Genomic DNA, 19,911 nt, shown 5'->3' on the forward strand with positions numbered 1-19,911 from the left:
CTGGCCATCTTCCATGCCATACGCTCGTTCCTGCCGCTACTGGAGGGCAGGTCGGTCGCGGTGATGACGGACAATACAACAGCGATGGCATATATCAACAGGCAAGGCGGGACGGTATCCCGCAGACTGTGTTACCTAGCTATCTCAATCTGGGAGCTGTGCAGTTCCCTAGGGATCTTCTTGCTGGCGACCCACCTTCCGGGAGACCGGAACGTACAGGCGGACTTCCTCAGCCGGGGGGGGTGCCCCACTCCACGAGTGGGAGCTCAACTGGGACTTTCTGAGGCCGGTCTTCCTGAGCTGGGGGACTCCGGAACTGGATGTTTTCGCCACCCGGCACAACAAGAAGTGCGCCCTGTTTTGCTGCAGGGGCGGTGTGGATCCCTTGGCATTGGGGGACGGCCTGCTGGTGCCGTGGAGGTACCACTCAGTATACCTCTTTCCCCCCATCCCACTCCTGACCAAGGTGGTGCAGAAGCTCCTGCGGGAACGCCCGCGGGGGGTGCTGGTGACACCGTGGTGGCCGAGGCAGCAGTGGTTCCCCTTGGCCCTGCGCCTGTCAAACGGGGTTTCCTACCAGTTTCCACAGGTCCAGAACCTCCTGCTCTCACATCAGGGGCGGGTCTTTCACCACGATGTCCCCCATCTGCGCCTCACAGCGTGGCGCTTGGAGCCTCTGGATTCTCGGACAGGGTGCACTCCGTACTGCTGAACTGTAGGAAATCCTCGACGAGGCGATCCTACGCCTCCAAGTGGGCTAAGTTTGCAGACTTCGCACTGGACCGTTCGGCAGAGCCCAGGACTGCAGGGTTGCCGGTGATACTTGATTTTCTCCTTTCACTACTGGACAAAGGTCTCGCACCGTCCTCGGTGCGGGTCTACCTAGCTGCCATCTCATCCGAGCATGTGAGGATTGATGGCCACTCGCCCTTTACTCATCCTGATACTAAGAGGTTCCTTAGGGGTATGGCACGGCTGTACCCAGCGGTGCGGACGCCTACCCCAGCTTGGGATCTCGCCTTGGTCCTGAAGGCTTTGTCGGGCAAGCCCTTTGAACCGATGGCTACCTGCTCGGCTCACCTCTTGGCGTGGAAGACGGCCTTCCTGGTGGCAATCACCTCTGCCAGGCGGGTGGGGGAGTTGGCGGCCTTGAGGTGTGATTCCCCGTACCTGATTTTCTCTGCTGAGGGGGTATTGCTGAGACCTGACATCACCTTCTTGCCTAAGGTGATCTCACCCTTTCACCTTAACACGGACATTTTTCTGCCGGTCTATTTTCCTTCGCCAGCAAATGACTCCGAACGCCGCCTCCACGCGCTAGATGTGAAGAGGGCCCTTTCCTTCTATCTGCATCGTACAGGGCCCTCGCAAAAGGACCCGAGACTATTTGTGTCCTATGCTGCATCCTCCATGGGACAGCGCATATCTTCGCAATGCTTGGCGAAATGGATCACAGGGACCATACGCCTGTGCTATCTACTTCGGAAGACGCCTCTTCCGGGTCCCCTGCGGGCCCACTCGACACGAGCGGTTGCTACTTCGGAGGCGTTTATGAAGGGAGTTCCGCTGCAGGACATCTGCAGAGCCGCCACATGGTCCTCGGCACACACCTTCGTGGCACACTATGCCCTGGACTTGCGGTGTCGACAAGCTTCTTCTGTGGGCCGGGCAGTACTGCAGTCGGTTTCCTCCTGATGGACCGTTGCACCCTCCGCCAGGTAGGCCTTGAGCTTGTTAATCTCCCATCAGTGTGATGCACAGAGACCACGAAGAAGATAAACAGGTTTCCTACCTGTAACTGATGATCTTCGAGTGGTCATCTGTGCATTCACACTACCCGCCCGCCTTCCCCGCTGCGAACGGTCCCTCCTAGGGGCTACCGCGGCGGCCAGAAGGAACTGGCGGGATGTCCGCTGCCGTCCTGGTGCGCATGCGCAATGGGGCTGCTGGGCATGCGCACTGGGATGGTGGCGCGGAAATCCGCAGCTTTGAAGTTTACCGACTGAGATCGGCGCCGGCGCCTACTCCCATCAGTGTGAATGCACAGATGACCACTCGAAGATCATCAGTTACAGGTAGGAAACCTGTTTTTTCTCCACCTTGGCTGTTTTTCAAAGAGCTATTTCTAGAGGTACGATCATCAAGATCTCCCTCATGCCAATGTGTATATTCCCACAATCAGTCCAGACAGGTGTATTTTAATGTCTGGAATTTTATTTATTTACTTCATTTATAATTCACCTTTCTTGTTGGGACTCAAGACACTTTACAGAATTATAAAAAACAAATGTAATAAAGGCCATTAATGCAGCAGGAGGGCAAAGAAAAAAAAACTGCTTAAAACCTGTCAGGCAGCTTAAACTATAAACCTATTCCCAACATAATTGCCTTGTTACCCTAACCTATTCCCAACATAATTGCCTTGTTACCCTGTTTCATACTTCCATTTTGCCACATTCCTATTCCTATTGTAAAAATGCCCTTCTGAATAACTGTTTTGAATCTCCTGTGAAATGATAGACGTGGAGGAGGCTTTCTGTCCGGTCAGTAGGTGGTTCTACAAGAATAGCAGCCACAACAAGAATGCTGATGTATAAACTGGTGTTTTCCTTACCCATTTACATGGTGACACCTTTAGAAGCCTTTGCTCAGAGGAGCAGGGTGTACTGGGGAGGTGGTCCTTTAGATATTTGGGACCAGCACTGTAGATAATAGGTAGCACCTTGAATTGAACCTTGGAATTAATTAGTAATTCATGTGAATGTCCTCAGTTTGGATAGTGCTTAGGAGAATTGTAATGGGCTACAAAATTAGAAAATATCCTTAATGGCTCCGTGTCCCTATAGGCATGACAGGGGGACTTTTTTCGTTCTCATTGAGTTTGGCATGAGCACTTAAATTTACACCAGCCGTTTTGCTGATGTAACATGGCACTTGGGGGTGGGAAATAAGTTGTGGGGATTTAGGGTACAGATTGAATTTTGCTCTTTTCCTGGTGCTGCCCATTTCTGGCCCCTCCACTGGTGCAGCTGTCTGAAGTGCTAGGTTTGCATTATAGTATTAGTAGGATGGTAAGCCAGCATGTCTGAGTTATGCCAACATGGGCTTAAATGGTATCCTATGTAATTCACAGACTGGCTTTAAGATTGCACTGTAAATGGATCAGACTGAAAATGCCCAATCCAAGAGCGAGAGAGAGTGCTGTAAAGTGCCAACTATGTGTAGTTTTGTTTTTGCATCCCAAGAAGCAGGGAGCAAGGAGCTGAAAATCAAATGTAAATGTTAGAATTAAAAGCACGTTCATTGTTTGGACTCATGCAGTCTTTGTATGTTGATATAACTTTTGATGCAATTTGCAGTGTTGATGTAACTTTGAAAATATATATTTATTTATATAGATATTTTTATATCTCACTTTTCCCCACAGTGTGATATAAAAATATTTTTTAAAATCCCTCCCCACCCATGGCTTTGACAACTCAATATGTCAAATAAATCACTAGAATCACTGTTATCATTTTCTTTCTGGTAAACGTTTACTTTTAAAATTGTTTACATTGTGTGTCTGCACGCTAATTTGAATATCTTCGGTGAAGAGGGTAGAATAAAAATTAGTAAAATAGTCTAGGAGGGATAAGAATCTGGGTACTATGAGCAGATAAACAAAGTAAACATAGAAAATGGCCCTTATGAACATATGAACATATGAAGCTGCCTTATACTGAATCAGACCCTCGGTCCATCAAAGTCAGTATTGTCTTCTCAGACTGGCAGCGGCTCTCCAGGGTCTCAAGCTGAGGTTTTTCACACCTATTTGCCTGGACCCTTTTTAGTTGGAGATGCCGGGGATTGAACCTGGGACCTTCTGCTTCCCAAGCAGATGCTCTACCACTGAGCCACCGTCCCTCCCTTCTAAGCAATAGATCTGCTCTGCCTTTTAAAAAGCAGATTTTGGTCCAAGAACACTCTTGTGACATAATGCCATCTATATGGGTGTAGCTACGTGTTTGTTCATGGCATCCCTTTGCCTGATGCAGGCCCAAGTTATCCTTGGATGACTGGCAACCACAGGAATTCTCTTCACCTACCAAAGGACCTGACACTACTGAAAAAATGCTGGCACAAGTGAAAGTTAAAATATCGATACCTTCTGTTTCTACAATTATATATTTATTTCATTGTATCTGTATTCTTTTGTCTATCATGAAATTCATGTAAGTTTACATGGGATTTGTAGGAGATCTACCAAGGTGCAAGCCAGACACTGATCTATTTAACTTCATCAAGGTACTTATATCTTGCTCACTCCAAATATAACCTGTCTAATTTGAATAAAGTTCCACATCCTTAGAATACCCACAATTTTATTCTGAACACAGTAATGTATTTCTGTGTAAACCACATTTTCGGCAGAGTTGTATGTCCATTTCTCTCAGTCTTGTCCATTTCACTCAACTCTCATTATAATGTTAGCCAACGACCATTCCCCAGAGTGCTAATTGCTTCAACACTGCAACCCATACTTCTGTAGCATACCTAGGTATTTGCTTTTAATTATTGTAATGCAAATATAGTGAAGGGTACCATGAGAGATAATTTTGAGTGCTGTGGAAAAGCAAGCATTCTTCCAGTTTTGTTTAGTCTGGAATATGACCCCTCCCCCTTGACTCTACTGATCGGGCCACATGGATCCATGCCATGTTGACCTTAAGGGCTACCCTCATGTGCTCTACATGGGTCTGTCCTTAAAGACAACTCCAAAAATTCAAGTGGGTACACAATACTGCTGCCCAGTTACTATCACCTGCTAGGCAGAACTTTTATATCCATTCTGCAGACACTTCCATTGGTTACTGATCAGTAACCAGGTCCAATTCAAGGTTCTGTTTGTCACTTTCAAAGCCCTTAAAGGTTTTGAACCCATAAGCCTGCAGGACCATGTCTCCTGCTTTGCTCTGCCATAGCAGCTTCCTCATGTGAGCAAAGTCTTCCGAAGTCCTAGTGAGAAAGGGAGGCTGGAAATGAAGTAAATAAATAATGTGGGGAAAATAATATGACCATTCAGGGAACACAACTACTGCCATATGAAATGCAAATTAATACTAGCCTGTTTATACAGCCTCACGTCATTATTCATCCATGACCAGCAGAAGCTTAGATTTTCCTTGTAGGTACATTCCAGGAGGTGTTGCTCCCCAAAGGAGCAGCTATATTGCCAGCTTGGAGAAGGATACTCCTAAATATCTCTTTATCACTGGATAAACAGGTGACTGTGGTAGCCAATAATGCTCTTCATCAGCTTAGCCTGTTACTCAAGCTGTACCTATTCCCCAAGAAAGACACAGTTGGTGCAGATCTTCAAAGCAAGAATAATGTATTTATTAACTGATATTATGACTCCAGACGACTTATCTGATGGTCACTGTAATGAACACATCCGCATCAGTGCTGTATACCAGATGCATTGGATGTAAATATGCTTCTGAGTTCAATTCAAAGAGCTGGTCTTGTCCTTTAAAGCCCCAAAGTACCTGAAGGGTTATGTTCACCCATATCAATATGCTGGAGCTCTGAGATCTATAGCTAATGTGTTCCTGCAGGAACTGATTTTATCTGAAAAGATGCTGATTAAGTCCCATGAAAGAGGCTTTTTCGCAGATATCCCAAAATGTGAAGCTCCCAGAGGACCATCCCTTTAGGCCTTTCAGAGTAAGTTAAAGATATTTCTACTGCAGAAAGGCTTTGAGCTGAATTGGTTGTGAGATGGTCTAGTACAGAGGTGTTGAACTCATTTGTTATGAGGGCCAGACCTGACATAAATGTGACTTTGTCAGGCCAAGGCACGTGTACCATAAAACCCAGTGGTCACTTCCAGACTGGACTACTGTAATTCGCTCTATGCTGGCTTGCCCTTGGGGCTCATCCAGAAACTCCAGCTGATGCAAAATATGGCAGCATGCCTGCTGATGGAGTTGCCTGTACAGGCATGTATTTGGCTGATGCTTCACCATTTGCACTGGCTACCTACTGAGTCTTGTGGCACAGAGTGGTAAAGCTGCAGTACTGCAGTCAGACTCTCTGCTCATGACCTGAGTTCGATCCCAGTGGAAGTTGGGTTCAGGTAGCCGGCTCAAGGTTGACTCAGTCTTCCATAACAACATAAGAGAAGCCATGTTGGATCAGTCCAATGGCCCATCCAGTCCAACACTCTGTGTCACACAGTGACCAAAAAAACCCAAACCCAAGTGCCATCAGGAGGTTCACAAATGGGTCTAGAAGCCCTTCCACTTTGCCCCCCCCCCAAAGCACCAAGAATACAGAGCATCACTGCCCCAGACAGTTCCAGTAATATACTGTGGCTAATAGCCACTGATGGACCTCAGCTCCATATTTTTATCCAATCCCCTCTTGAAGCTGGCTATGCTTGTAGCCGCCGCCACCTCCTGTGGCAGTGAATTCCACATGTTAATCACCCTTTGGGTGAAGAAGTACTTCCTTTAACCCGACTACTCAGCAATTTCATTGAATGCCCACGAGTTTGTATTGTGAGAAAGGGAGAAAAGTATTTCTTTCTCTACTTTCTCCATCCCATGCATAACCTTGTAAATTTCTATCATCACCCCGCAGTCGACGTTTCTCCAAGCTAAAGAACCCCAAGTGTCTTAACCTTTCTTCATAGGGAAAGTGTTCCAAACCTTTAATCATTCTAGTTGCCCTTTTCTACACTTTTCCCAATGCTATAATATTCTTTTTGAGGTGCAGTGACCAAAATTGTACACAGTATTCCAAATGAGACAGCTCAGTTGATTTATACAGGGGCATTATGATACTGGCTGATTTGTTTTCAGTTCCCTTCCTAATAATTCCCAGCATGGCGTTGGCCTTTTTTATTGCAACCGCACAATGTCTTGACATTTTCAGTGAGTTATCTACCACGACCCCAAGATCTCTCTTTTGGTCAGTCTCTGCCAGTTCACACCCCATCAACTTGTATATGTAGCTTAGATTTTTGGCCCCAATGTGCATTACTTTGCACTTGACCACATTGAACCTCATCTGCCACATTGACGCCCACTCACCCAGCCTCAACAGATCCCTTTGGAGTGCCTCACAATCCTCTCTGGTTCTCACCACCCTGAACAATTTAGTGTCATCTGCAAACTTGGCCACTTCACTGATTACTCCCAACTCCAGATCATTGATGAACAAGTTAAAGAGCATGGGACCCAGTACTGAGCCCTGCAGAACCCCACAGCTTACCGTCCTCCACTGCGAAGACTGCCCATTTATACTCACTCTCTGCTTCCTATTGATTAGCCAGTTTTTGATCCACAAGAAGGACCTGTCCTTTTACTCCCTGATTCTTGAGCTTACTAAGGAGCCTTTGATGAGGAACTTTATCAAAAGCTTTCCGGAAGTCAAGGTAAACAACATCTATTGGGTCCCCTTTGTTCACATGTTTGTTCACCCCCCTCAAAGAACTGTAACAGGTTAGTGAGGCAAGATCTTCCCTTACAGAACCCATGCTGACTCTTCCTCCATAACTAGTGTTCATCAATGTGCCTACTTATTCTGTCCTTGATAATGGTTTCTACCAACTTTCCTGTTATTGAAGTCAGACTGACTGGCCTGTAGTTTCCCGGATCTCCTCTGGAACCCTTTTTAAAGATGGGGGTGACATTTGCTACCTTCCAGTCCTCAGGAACGGAGGCAGATTTCAATGAAAGATTACATATTTTTGTCAGGAGATCTAGAAGTTCACCTTTGAGTTCTTTCAGAACTCTTTCAGAACTCTTCCATCCTTCCAAGGCTGGTAAAATGAGTACCCAGCTTGCTGGGGGGAAAGTGTAGATGACTGGGGAAGGCAATGGCAAACCACCCTATAAAACGTCTGCCATGAAAACGTCATGATGTGAAGTCGCCCCAGAGTTGGAAACGACTGGTGCTTGCACAGAGTAGCTTTACCTTTTTTGCCTACTGAGTACCAGATTTGTTTCAAGGTTCTGGTGCTGACCTTTAAAGCCCTACAGGGTCTGGGACTGACATATCTGAGGGGACCATCTCTTCCCGTATGTGCCCCAAAGGGCTTTATGCTCAGGAAACCAACACCTGCTGGTTGTCCCCTGCCCTAAGGACATCTGTCTAGCTATGAAAGCCAGGGCTTTCTCTGGCTTCACTCTGGCATGGTTGGAACATGCTCCCGCCAGAGGTTTGACCATTGCCTGATTTATTACCATTTTTCAGGGTTGTAAGATGGAGCTGTTCTGCCAGGCCTTCAGTTGAAGCAGTAGGTGTCCAAAATACACCAAATTGGCCTCCCTTGCTATAGTGTGCTGATATTTGCAAAGGGGTTGAAATCTGCTGAAGTGCTCCGACGGCCGTCATTTTATGATATCGCTTGCCTTATTAACCGGCTGGAAATTGTGAACAATTTGTCTCCTGCTCCATGAATAGGAGAGCTAACTGTTTTTATGAATTGTTTTATTGATTTTACTGTTCTTGTTTTAACAGTTTTAATGTTGTAATCCACCCTGAGCCCGTTCTTGGGATAGGGCGGAATATAAATTGACTAAATATATAAATAATGCCAGGTACCGGAGATAAAAACCTTATAAAGGACAGCAGCTGGTAAGCTCTGAATTGGTGTGTCCTCATTGCAAGTCCCCATGCGGGGCGGGGGGGACAGGGTTGCAGAGGAAAACTCTCATGGGTGGAGAACCAGCAGTGCAGCACTGGGCTGATGCTCCTGCACTGCCTGAAGGGGAGAAAACTCCTTCCCCAGCTTAGGCCCCAGGGTAAAAACTCAAAGTGGCTGGGTGTTCTATGCTCCCCCATCTCTGAACCACAATGGAAGGTGACCAGGAAGACAAGTTGAACTAACCCTCCTGCATGCGGAAGTGGGGGGTGGGGGAGCTGCCCTGATCTGAAACCACATGCATGGCAGGACCCAAACCAAGTGAAGCCTGATAAACTGGAAACACCTGTGCAGCAGCAGCTGCCTACAACCAAGGCCACCAGATGATCCACGGTGGGGAGATGTTGGGAATTCAAGCCAGAGATAGTTAGCAAGTTGCACTGGATAGCTGTATCTTTTGAAGGGGGATGGAGAGGGAAGCCATGCATGTGGCAGAGGCCCCAGACCCACCCAGTGATTAGTATAACCAGGGATTGTGGGTACCAACCTCACCTTGGAACCCCAAACTGGCATGAATGTGGTTGTGGTGGCTCCCAATTTACCAGTGAGGCTGCCACTAAAGCAGAGTTATGCCCGACTGCTGCAGATTTATTTCTGAAAGGTATTACTGTACATTGTTGGTTTTGCTACTTAGCAATCTGAAAGATGGCACACAAAGCAAGAAGTGAACAAATAAATGATTTGAGGCAGGGCATAATGACATCAGGGTGAATAAATAATATGAGATGCTACAAAGGCAGAGGGTAGTCTCATGAGTGTTATAATGTTTTGTTTTGAACTAAGAGGGTTATGGTTATGGAATACATTGTATTTCTTGAGGAAAATGTTTCACTTGGAAGTTCTGGAGTCAGAGGAAGACTGCTCAGAACTTTGATTTTAGGCAGAAGTTTAGCCCTGTTTTGTTTTTTTGCAAAACACTATACAATAGTCTTCTGAGAGAAATTATAGTGATAGTTGCTGTTGTTTTACACAAGCCAAAGGAATAGAACATATTCAAAACTGTGTAAAGTACCATTTTATTAAGTACTCTAATGTTTAGAGGGCTATAGTGATAGCTAGTCCATGCAGCTGCCTGTATCTTCTGCCAGCCAACATTTCTACCACATTTCTATAAACATGTGCCTTTTTGTTTGGGAAGGCAGCAGAGTTATGCTTGTTTGGGGAAAATGGCTTACCACAGAGGGAAAAATAAAGCTGAAGTTGTAAAGGGTAGCTGGTCATTCTGTCAAACATCTGGTTCCCATTTCAGGTTCTCATTATAGCCTGAATCAAAGCGACAACCATGCAGTAGTAGTCTACACAAATTGACAAGAAGACCTGGAGTGCTGTACTAAGAACAGGGGCTCACAGCCACTTTCGTGGGGCAGAAGGGCGGAAGCTTCTGGTTTTAGCCACATATGTAAAAGTCAGACCCAAATACTCAAGATGATTGGTTGAGTCAACAGACCCTTTTCCCCTGAGGAGAAGAGAATTAAATGCTCAAATCCTTGCCATCTTCCGGAAATGGGAAATTTCATGGCTCAATCCGTATGTTTTGAACAGCAGCAAAACATGGAAATGAGAGGAAAATCAGTGAGATTTTCCATGTATTTTTCAGCCATATCAATGAACACATGCTTTTTCTGTCTCACTGTTAACAAGCATACAAATTAAAAGGGAGAGAAAGAAAGTTTTTATTTTATTTTTATTGTTTTGGCAGCTGACCTCTGGCTCTGATTAACTGGACTCCTAGAATTAGGACACTGCTGAAGACTTCAGATGTACTCCTTTCAAAAGTCATGTTATCTAGAGTTATTTAATCAACTTCAGGCAGAAACAGAGTCACAAGCACATTTGCCACTCTACTGTATATACACTTGATGGGGAGCTGTGATTACCCCTGCCTCCCAAGCATGTAGTTCATACTCACAAAATATTTTTATACATCTTTTTACAGGTACAATTTAAAATGCAACATGTGAAGCTCACATTACAATTTTTTTCCTCCTTTGATTAACCTAACTTGGAAAATTCTGGGATTCAAGACCCTTGAAAGCCTTCCTGCTATGAAAATTGGTTTCTTCCATCACGCCTTGGGTTTGAGGAAAGAATGTTAATGCCAATTCATGCATTACAAACTTCATGAGGATTTTGGGGCCTGAAATGGCCTGGGGGCACTTTTTGCCTCTTTGGGGAAACTTGCATGTAAACATTGCTTGTAGCTTTCAACAGTGAGGCAAATACTGACACCCTTGCATTGTTTCAAGCTAGGAAAATGCCCAGAAAGAGAAGACTGAACTAAAGCCTCTGATCCAAATCGGGCCGCATGCATGCTGGGATTTCATAAGGTGTGAATCAGCATTTAAATATGGTCTTTTCTTTCAGTTTCAGTTAAAATCCTAGCGGAGAGCTTGTCTTTTTAGTTAACATTAGGTATACCTAATTTGTAATAAGATATTTCTGATTATCTGTATTTAAGCTATTTTGTCTTGTCATTTGATGTTGGTAATAGGAAGTACTCAATATTTCATTTTTAAATTTGGTAGTCTTTACTTCTAATAACAAAGGGTACAATTTATACATTAAGTTAGATTTTTTTTCTCTTCAGGATCTGCAAAGCAAGCGTTTGTGCCAAGATTTTACAACATGTAAATATGTTTAAATGCAATTAATTGGTTTCAAAAGCCAGGCATTTAATTAAAAGAATTTTTGCAGCATTTGACAGGCCAGATATTAGCCAGATACAAACTAGCACTTTACAATTCAATGGACTAATCAGTTAAGATTTTAGGTAGAGAAACACTGTTTTGCCTGAAGTAATTAATTTCAAATGTTTTATGACTAGTTATCAATTATGACAAAAATGGAAGCTGAAGAAATGTCTTTTAATTAGATTTTTATTATGATAATCTAACTGAATGCTGATGACAATTTTTACTGGTAACTGTTTTAGAGAGGGGTGTGTCATTAATCATTAACTCATTGGAAGTTTGAGGAAATCCGGACCAGGAGTCTCTTAATTAGATTGTTGATGTCAGCAGTTTTAAGGGATGATAAATCATTGGATGTGTAACAGTCGTAAAAGAAATGGCTGACTTGTCTCTGTTGGGGGGGAGGCGGGAGTTGTTTTTGTTTGAAATGTGACACTGCTAGCCTACAGGTAGAGAAGCAGATGACTCTATTTGGAGTTACATTGACATTTATATTGCAAGTCAACATTGTATTTGGAACTTTGGGATTCTGAACTAAGAGCTGTAGAGTTTTAGAGATGGGTGGAACATTCAGTCCTCTCACATCTATTTTTCCCCCATTCCCTGCTGTAACGGGATACATATTACAAAATCACATTTCTAATATCATTTTCTCAACTTTGGAATCAATTCAGAGATTGCTGATAACTATGTTGCCTTCAGTTTAGTCTTTCCAGAAGAATCTGGCTAGCTGCTGTTGAAGGGAAAATGCTACACTAGGTGGAACTTTGGTCCAATCCAAGAAGATACTCTTAGGGGTTCTCTGACAATTGCACAAATAATGCAATATTTAGAAGTAACTGGTGCCTGGTTATTAGATAATAATTTCAGTTTGTTGCAGTATGGGTAGAAAAGGAGGTTTGTGGATCTGATGCTATTTTTCTTCCATTGAAGCCCATATAATAAAAGCTAAATGGATTAAATTGAGATCATACAGCAATGGAAGATGAGGCTAATCTGTGATACTGTATCAGTGCTTCAAGGACCAAACTAGCTATGACAGCAGCAGAAGCTCTTCTTTAAACACAAATCTTCCCAAATCATGTTAAAATGTGGTTGTTGGGTGTGAAGCATCTGCTTTTTAGAGCAGCTTATTTCCCCCCTGTCTCTTTCCCAGATGCTTTTCTCTTCAGTTTATTTCCAGAAATATGCTCACTTTGTGAGTAAAGCTCATGCAAACGTTGTGGAGAGAAAAGTGGTGGGCTTTAGTCGCTTTGTCCTAAGAAATAAATAAATTTGCATTAAGAGTATATAGAGTTATGTATATGTAGAGCAGGGGTGTTGAATTCATTTGTTATGAGGGCCAGATCTGACATAAATGAGACCTTCTTGGGCCGGGCCATGTGTGTTATAACATGCAATGCCAGGTTGCAGAGATGAAAACTTTATAAAGGACACAGGCAAACAAAGATTTTTTTTGAAAACTTAAAATATACTTAAAAGATTAGCACTCTTGTAATATTTTGCTTATTTAACAATGGCTGGTAACTGACACTTCTTGGTCTGAATTATTTCATCAAAATCTGGAGACAGGGTCTGTGCTGTAACAGATCTTGAGGAGGCTGTTCAGGTGTGTGTGTGTGTAAGTTGCAAACTTATTTTTTGATTTATTGACATTCATTTTACAGAACTCTCATGGTCAATGCTTTGAGCCCATAACCCAGAGGAAAACATGAAATGGCTTTTGTGAGCCTTTGTACAAAAGTTGCTTCATATGCTGGTCAGCCGATGGAGAAAATAGAGGCTTTGCTCTGTAGCTCCTGTGCAGTTGAGCAAGCTTGGCAAAGCAAACTGTGATGCAGAAGGAAACAGATGACAATGAGTTTCTATTGGGCCTGATAGGAACCGTCTGGGGGCCTGATCCAGCCCTCAGGCTGCATGTTTGACACCCCTGATTGTAGAGGCTGCAGAAAGGCTGTCATGCAGTTACATGGCACTGTGGATTATTGGAATATAAATCTGTTAAATCCTCATATGGTTGCAACTCTGGAAGAGACTTGAAGGTTCATTCATAGTTTTGCTGCATAAATGGAAGTAGGATTGTGTTTCCAAACTTAGAGAACAAGGCTTGTAATCCACCAAATCACATATGATGGCTAACTGGAGTACACTCAAACTTCCATTTGCTCTTTGTCTGACAAATGTCAAGTACTTAGCAAGCCATAGTTTTTGGCTGGTGGACAACCAAATGTATCCCAAAATTGTGGATGCCTGTAATATCTAAATAACATTACTGTTTTTTAAAGCATGCAAGATACAGCAAATAAGGTTGCCAAGTAAGTAAAAATGGCAGGACTTCATCGTGTGCCTTCAGTAGGAACTCGTTTTGCAGAAATTCACTTGATTTTGAGGTAAACATAAATTGCTACCAGGTTAAAAAAAATCATGCTGTTAATAGAGGCACAAGAGCCAAAGCTAATAAAAAGCGGAGCAATCTTATCAATAGGTGAACTATTCTATGCACTGTGAAGGAAAAATCAACCTGGGCTTTGTGTAGAAAATACAGTGGTCAGTTAGACCATGACATCTACGTCTGCTGAACTGTTGCTGTATGCATGCATACCCAAATAAATAAATCCTAGCACTGTATCACCAAACCAATTACATTCAATATAAGCAGTACAATACAAAAAAATCTATCAGTCAATACCAGAACAGTGAGAGACTTCTAAAGTAACCACTCAGGTATGGGATTAAAATGTATCATGTAATACCTTTCATGAATGCATTGAGTTCAGTTTTTGACACTTAACACTGGTTTGACAAAAGGGGCTAAAACACTGCCTTCTGAGTGCAAACTTCAAAATGATTTATTTATCTGTTTATGTAGGATATTAGGCCTACCTGCTATTAATAGCTGCTACTAAACTGATAATTTACCCTTTGCCCACCTTTCCTTACCCTTTGTCCGCCTTTGCATTTTCTTATTCATGAACCAGTAATAATGACCAACTCTGACCATTCTTTTATGGGAATACTCCTGAAAGCATTTTCTAGGATGAAAACACTATATCAGAAGACATCTTAACTCTTTTTCCTTTGTCTAAAAGAAGCAGAGCATGTTATTAACTCTGTGCAAAGAGCACGGTCAGCTTTTAAATATTTGCTTTTCCAAAAGGTTTCTGTATTAGGGGGATTTAACCCTCCCCCCATTTAATAGAATGTCTTTGGTTATTTGCTTTGGTTTGTGCAGTGCCTTATATGGGTCTTTTTATTAGATCTCAGACATTTCATGGCTATCTTGAGGATATCATCAACTACCGCTGGGAGCTGGAGGAAGGAAAGCCTAACCCCTTACGAGAATCTACTTTCCAGGAGTTGCCATTGCGTACCCGTGTGGAGATTCTTCACCGTCTCTGTGACTACCGACTTGATGCTGATGATGTCTTTGACCTCCTCAAGGTGTGTGTGAAGGAGAGAATGAAAAGGGGATGGGAACATATTCTTTACCAAGAAGGAATTACATTCCGTGTACAACTACATTAAGGAAGTATCACCTGCAGGACAACTTTCAGTTCTATAACTTTCCAGCTTGGAGAACTGGAGGTAATTGGGTATATAAGTCACCCTGAGCAGAGCATTCTGCTATTTATTGCCTCTGTTGCTTTGATTTTTTTTTGTAACTACCCACAGTTACTGACTTACTGACTCATCCCTAGAGTAAGCCATGTATATTTCTGTGTATACATTTAGAAGTTGATTTCTGTTAAAGAAGGAGGTTGTGGAGGGGCTATGGAGGTGTTAAATGATTGTCTTGGTTTTAACAGGTTAATCAGTCTGGTGGGAAGTGAAGTCATCCAGGCCAGCCAAGGCCTTTCTTGTTTTCTTGGTTCTACTTGGTTGCCAGTCAAAATATCAACACTTCAGAAACTCTCCTGCCTTACTGTGTACCTAGTTACAAAGGTTTTTGTTGTTGTTGCCTGTTGAGTTCATTTTCACGCAGTTCAACAGTGTTTTAAAGGCAGGTACACACAATGAGTGTCTCAAATGGTAGCAACACTTCGTTTAGGAGGCTTATGTCCCTCCTTTCCTTGGTAGCTGGGCATTGATATGCATGTGTATGATGGAAACCCTTTGTGACACATCAGTGGTTTCTAATTCTCACAATAGCTTTGATGTGGGATGAATTAAAAAGGGTGCAACAATTTTTTTTACTGTAGTTCACATCATCACTGTGGAACACAAGTAAAAACTACTGTCACCTGAAAAACAAATCATTATTTTTAAAATCTGAGAAAGGCAGTCATGGCCTTTTAGAGCAGTAAATGCCTGCCCTTGTGACAGTTTCTATTTAATGTTTCCTTTTCACTGTTGAGGCTGGTTCTAAGTGGCACCTATTAAGGCAGTATCCACTTATAAATTCACAGTAACAGCTGCAATAACACAGAGAAAGCCTTCTATAGCCTCTTTCCTTATGTTGTGGCGAGCATCACCACAAAGCCACAATAACACAGAAATGTGGGCCAATGGGGAAGCAATAATGCCTCAGCATATAGCTTGCCATTAAAAATAAATGGTGACTTCTGTCAGTCAGCACTCATGCAACAAGTAGTAGACAGAAAACTTTCAGAATCACCTCCCTTGGGTAATCCTTTGGAAAACAGCATATTGGAATTGATGTCTCTCTCAATTTTAAAGTGTACATGCATTAACAAGAATCAGGAGGAGGCTTTATGAACAGCTCTCTTTCTCTCAAACATCTGCACCAGACTATAAACAGGTGACCAGTTTGGAACTACTATTTTCCATATATGATACCTCCATGGGAATGATTTGCAGAACAGTCCAAAGCAGGCAACCATTATATCAGAAGAGATCCCTTTGTAACTGCTTGCAAGGTGAAGTTAAGCAGTTAACAGCTTCCTTTTTAATGCAGCAGGGGAAGATGTACCTGCCTGTAGCTTGCTTGAAGCCAAGGAGAATTTTGCCATTTGAGAAGGAATAGCCCAGCTGCTGCTTTGCTGTTAAAGATACAAGAATCCACTTTGGACAGGCTTTGCTAAGTCTTTTTCATTAATATATTATGCAAATCTGTAAATTGGTTTGACTTTGCTGGTCAAGTTTTTGACAGCAGAGGTCTGAATACCTTAGCGACTCCTGGTCTTGTAATTGGTTTTACATTCCTGGGTGCAGGAATAGGGACAATTATATTCAGAAACATGAAGAAAGCTGAGGTGATAGAATGGGGATGAATTAGTTGAGTTGTTGTAGGGATGTGAGAGTTGGACCATAAGGAAGGCCGAGCTCAGAAGAATAGATGCGTTTGAGCTGTGATGCTGGAGAAGAATCTTGAGAGTCCCTTGGACTGCAAGAAGATCAAATCAGTCAGTCCTAAGGGAAATCAACCCAGACTGTTCCCTGGAAGGTCAGATGCTGAAGCTCAGATACTTTAGCCACCAAATGAGAAGGGAGCACTCACTGGAGAAGATCCTGATGCTGGGAAAGTCAGAAGGCAAAAGAAGAAGGGGGACAGCAAAAGATGAGATGGCTGGACAGTGTTACTGATGTAACTAACACAAATTTGAGCAGACTTCAGAGGATGGTGGAAGACAGGAGGGCCTGGCATGACTTTGTGTATGGGGTCACAAAGAGTCAGACTCGACTGTGCGACTGAACAACAACAAATGGATGAATTAGTTGAGTCATATGCATTAGTTGAGTCATATGCATAAAACTGCTGCAAGACTGCTTCATGTTGCATATAGTGCCATTTGTCAATATTTGTCATGAGAATCAAAAAGTAAAATATCAGAAGAAAGAGAACACAAACTGGAGAGCAGTCATTCAGCAGAGAAAAGAACGTTTATTCCTCTCCCCCCCCCCCCACATTAATGCTTGCCCAAGACCATGCCTAGGAATAATTATATGCTGCTCCTAGCGTTAGAGGGATATTAAGAGGCAAGTGTTGATGTGGTTTGTTATGACATGATTGTTGCTTTTCAATGATTTTTCTTTTCTTGTATGTACTTCCAACCACAGGGTTTGGATGCAGATAGCCTCCGGGTGGAACCATTGGGTGAGGATAGCAATGGTGCCCTCTACTGGTATTTCTATGGCACGCGAATGTACAAAGAGGAACCAGCCAAACCAAATGGAGAGCTGGCTGCAGAAAGGGGGTAAGGAGAACAAATGTGGGGAAGAGAGAGTGGTTCTTGCAAAGTACTAGTTCTTGCAAAGACTACAGATTTAGCACTGTTCACCAGCTTCCTGGTCACTAGTACTGTTATTTCTTTATTTATTAATGCTTGTCGTTTGCTGTTTTTGTCCTGCTTGCCCTCAGAATAGCCCTGCGAGTTAGGCTATTGTTATTTCTTTGTGCAGCTGAGGCTTAGAAGCTGAGATAATGACTTTTCCAAGGCCACCCTAGCAGAGGTGGAACTGGTTCACAGTGTTTCTCGGGTAGGATAACAAAATTCAATGCACGGCCTTTGGAGAGTCTTAAAAATTCTGTCACTGCAAGCAAGAGAGGCCACATGTAGTTACTTGCCAGGGTATCAAGACTTTGCAGATGACAACAAATTGTGCCTGCTCTGGATTTCATTGCTCACCCAGAGCTATGCCATTTCTCTTTCCTTTATCCCCTTTGGAGCTAATCTCGCTTGGCTTGCCCCAGCTGTCCCAGTACTTCTTGCTGTCATTGCTCTTTCTTTACCCTCCTGTTCTTGCCAACTGCTGCTGTCGTGTTCTGTAGCTATTCTGTAACTTTTTAATATGTTTCAGGGGAAGCGGGACACAGGCAGGCGCTCCAAATGTTCCTGGAAAAATAGTGAAAAGACGAGGGCGACCTCCAAAACGGAAAAAATTGTTGGAGGAGAATCTCTTGAGGTAAAAGCTTTGGGTAGTCATCTGAGAGATCTTGGTGTCCAAATGCAAACCTGAAGGGCATTCTGAATCCAAACAAAAGAAGTATAATTAAAATCTAATAATTTCTCCCTTACCTATGATGTCTCAAATTATAACTTACCTGGTCCTGTTTAGCTAAGCCTGGTTATAGCTCTGTTTAATATCTGGGTTGTAATAACTCACAAGTTCTGCAGTAGGTGGTATGAATAAAACAGGCCACCAATAACCACATTTTCAGGACATGCTGACCTTTTCAAATGCCACCAACACTAAGGGGATAGATGGCACCAGTGTTTTATCAATTGCATGCCTGCTTGCCTCCATAGCAGTAAATCAGGGACGTTATAACTCTTCCCCATATACTAGTAAGATTACCACCATGGTATACAACCATCAGAACTATTGATTTTTAAAAAATCTTCTCCCTTAGGAGTTAATGTGACAGGGGGTCTAACCCTAGCGGCAGTTGTTTATGTGAGTAGTAAAGGAAATGACCCCTTTAGTGGTATTTAAATGCCGTTTGATCATATAAATGGTTTTTCATTGGCAACAAAATTTACATATTTTATCAGCTGGTTTTTGATCATGTATAGAATTGTTAGGCTTTTAGAAAAGGGATTATAGACCATCTTCAGGTTGCCTTTCAATGTTAAAATTGCATTAGATCATGCTGTGCCATTTGAGCATCTGTGTCAGTCAGCCCTAGGTGTATTTCAGTATTCACGTTTGCTTCATATAACAGATTAACAATTTTCTTTTTTGCTTGTAGAGAGAAGGCGGAAGAAAATGCACTTATGCATGAGTCACAGATGAGAAATGGTAAGGAATGGAAAAGAGTTGTGTTTGAGGGTGTCACTCTTAAGGGACAGCATCTCCCAAGGGAGGTCTCCCACTTGTTCCTTCTTTCTTTTACCTGTTTCGTTCTGCACAAATGAAGCAAGAACAGATTGGGTGTTTAGCTGTGATAGCACTGGAGACCCTTGGCTCTCTAATGTCACGATGTTGATATTCTTTCTGTCATGGGGTAGAATAACACACAAAGAATCCTCTCTGGCATACATGGGCTCTCTGTCATAGCAGGAGGGAAGCAAGTCTTTATCCTCTTTGCTAGTTCATCCTCTTTGGCAGTATAGCTTTTGAGCTTATTGGAGGCACCGCATCTTCCTTTCTCATCTCTTCCATCCTGTCTGGCTCTTGAGCCGAGCCTCAATCCCACCTCCCCAAAACAACCCGGAGGGCACTGGACTGAATTTTTCTCCTGTAGCTATCAGTTGAGAAGCTTGGGCACTCCCCCCCCCCCTGTTTTTCAAAGGCTATTTTGCATCAGCATTCAGGTACGGAAGTACAATTGGAAGAGTCACCCAGTTTGCAGGAAATCAGATACTTCCCATATTCTCAGTAATGCTATAGTTTTCATGATGGTGCCATGTCCGTATGAGTTAGTGGCACCCACTCTCTGACTGATCCTATAGCTGAATTCTTCCGCATGTAAATATTACATGCCTGGCGTATTTGGTAGATGGGAGATAGTGTATACGACAGCACAGATTTTAAGAAAGTCATGCTTTGTCTTTTAAAACAACAAGAAAACTTACAAAGGGCAGAGCGACGGTCTGGAGAAGGCTAGCTTTGGTAAAACAGTTG

The 19,911-nt window shown here is 43.1% G+C and overlaps 1 protein-coding gene across 1 annotated transcript in view; it reads left to right on the plus strand.

Annotated features, from left to right (window-relative positions):
• Positions 1–19,911, plus strand: part of LOC132576545 (chromatin remodeling regulator CECR2) — a 163,962-nt gene that overhangs the window by 115,193 nt on the left and 28,858 nt on the right. Inside the window, exons 3-6 of the mRNA XM_060245787.1 lie at positions 14,643–14,826; positions 17,404–17,542; positions 18,150–18,249; positions 19,037–19,086. Of these exons, the coding sequence (XP_060101770.1) occupies positions 14,643–14,826; positions 17,404–17,542; positions 18,150–18,249; positions 19,037–19,086 (473 nt within the window). The remainder of the gene's footprint in view (positions 1–14,642; positions 14,827–17,403; positions 17,543–18,149; positions 18,250–19,036; positions 19,087–19,911) is intronic.

The sequence above is a fragment of the Heteronotia binoei genome, chromosome 8 (assembly GCF_032191835.1).
Source record: "Heteronotia binoei isolate CCM8104 ecotype False Entrance Well chromosome 8, APGP_CSIRO_Hbin_v1, whole genome shotgun sequence".
NCBI classification, from domain to species: Eukaryota; Metazoa; Chordata; class Lepidosauria; order Squamata; family Gekkonidae; genus Heteronotia; species Heteronotia binoei.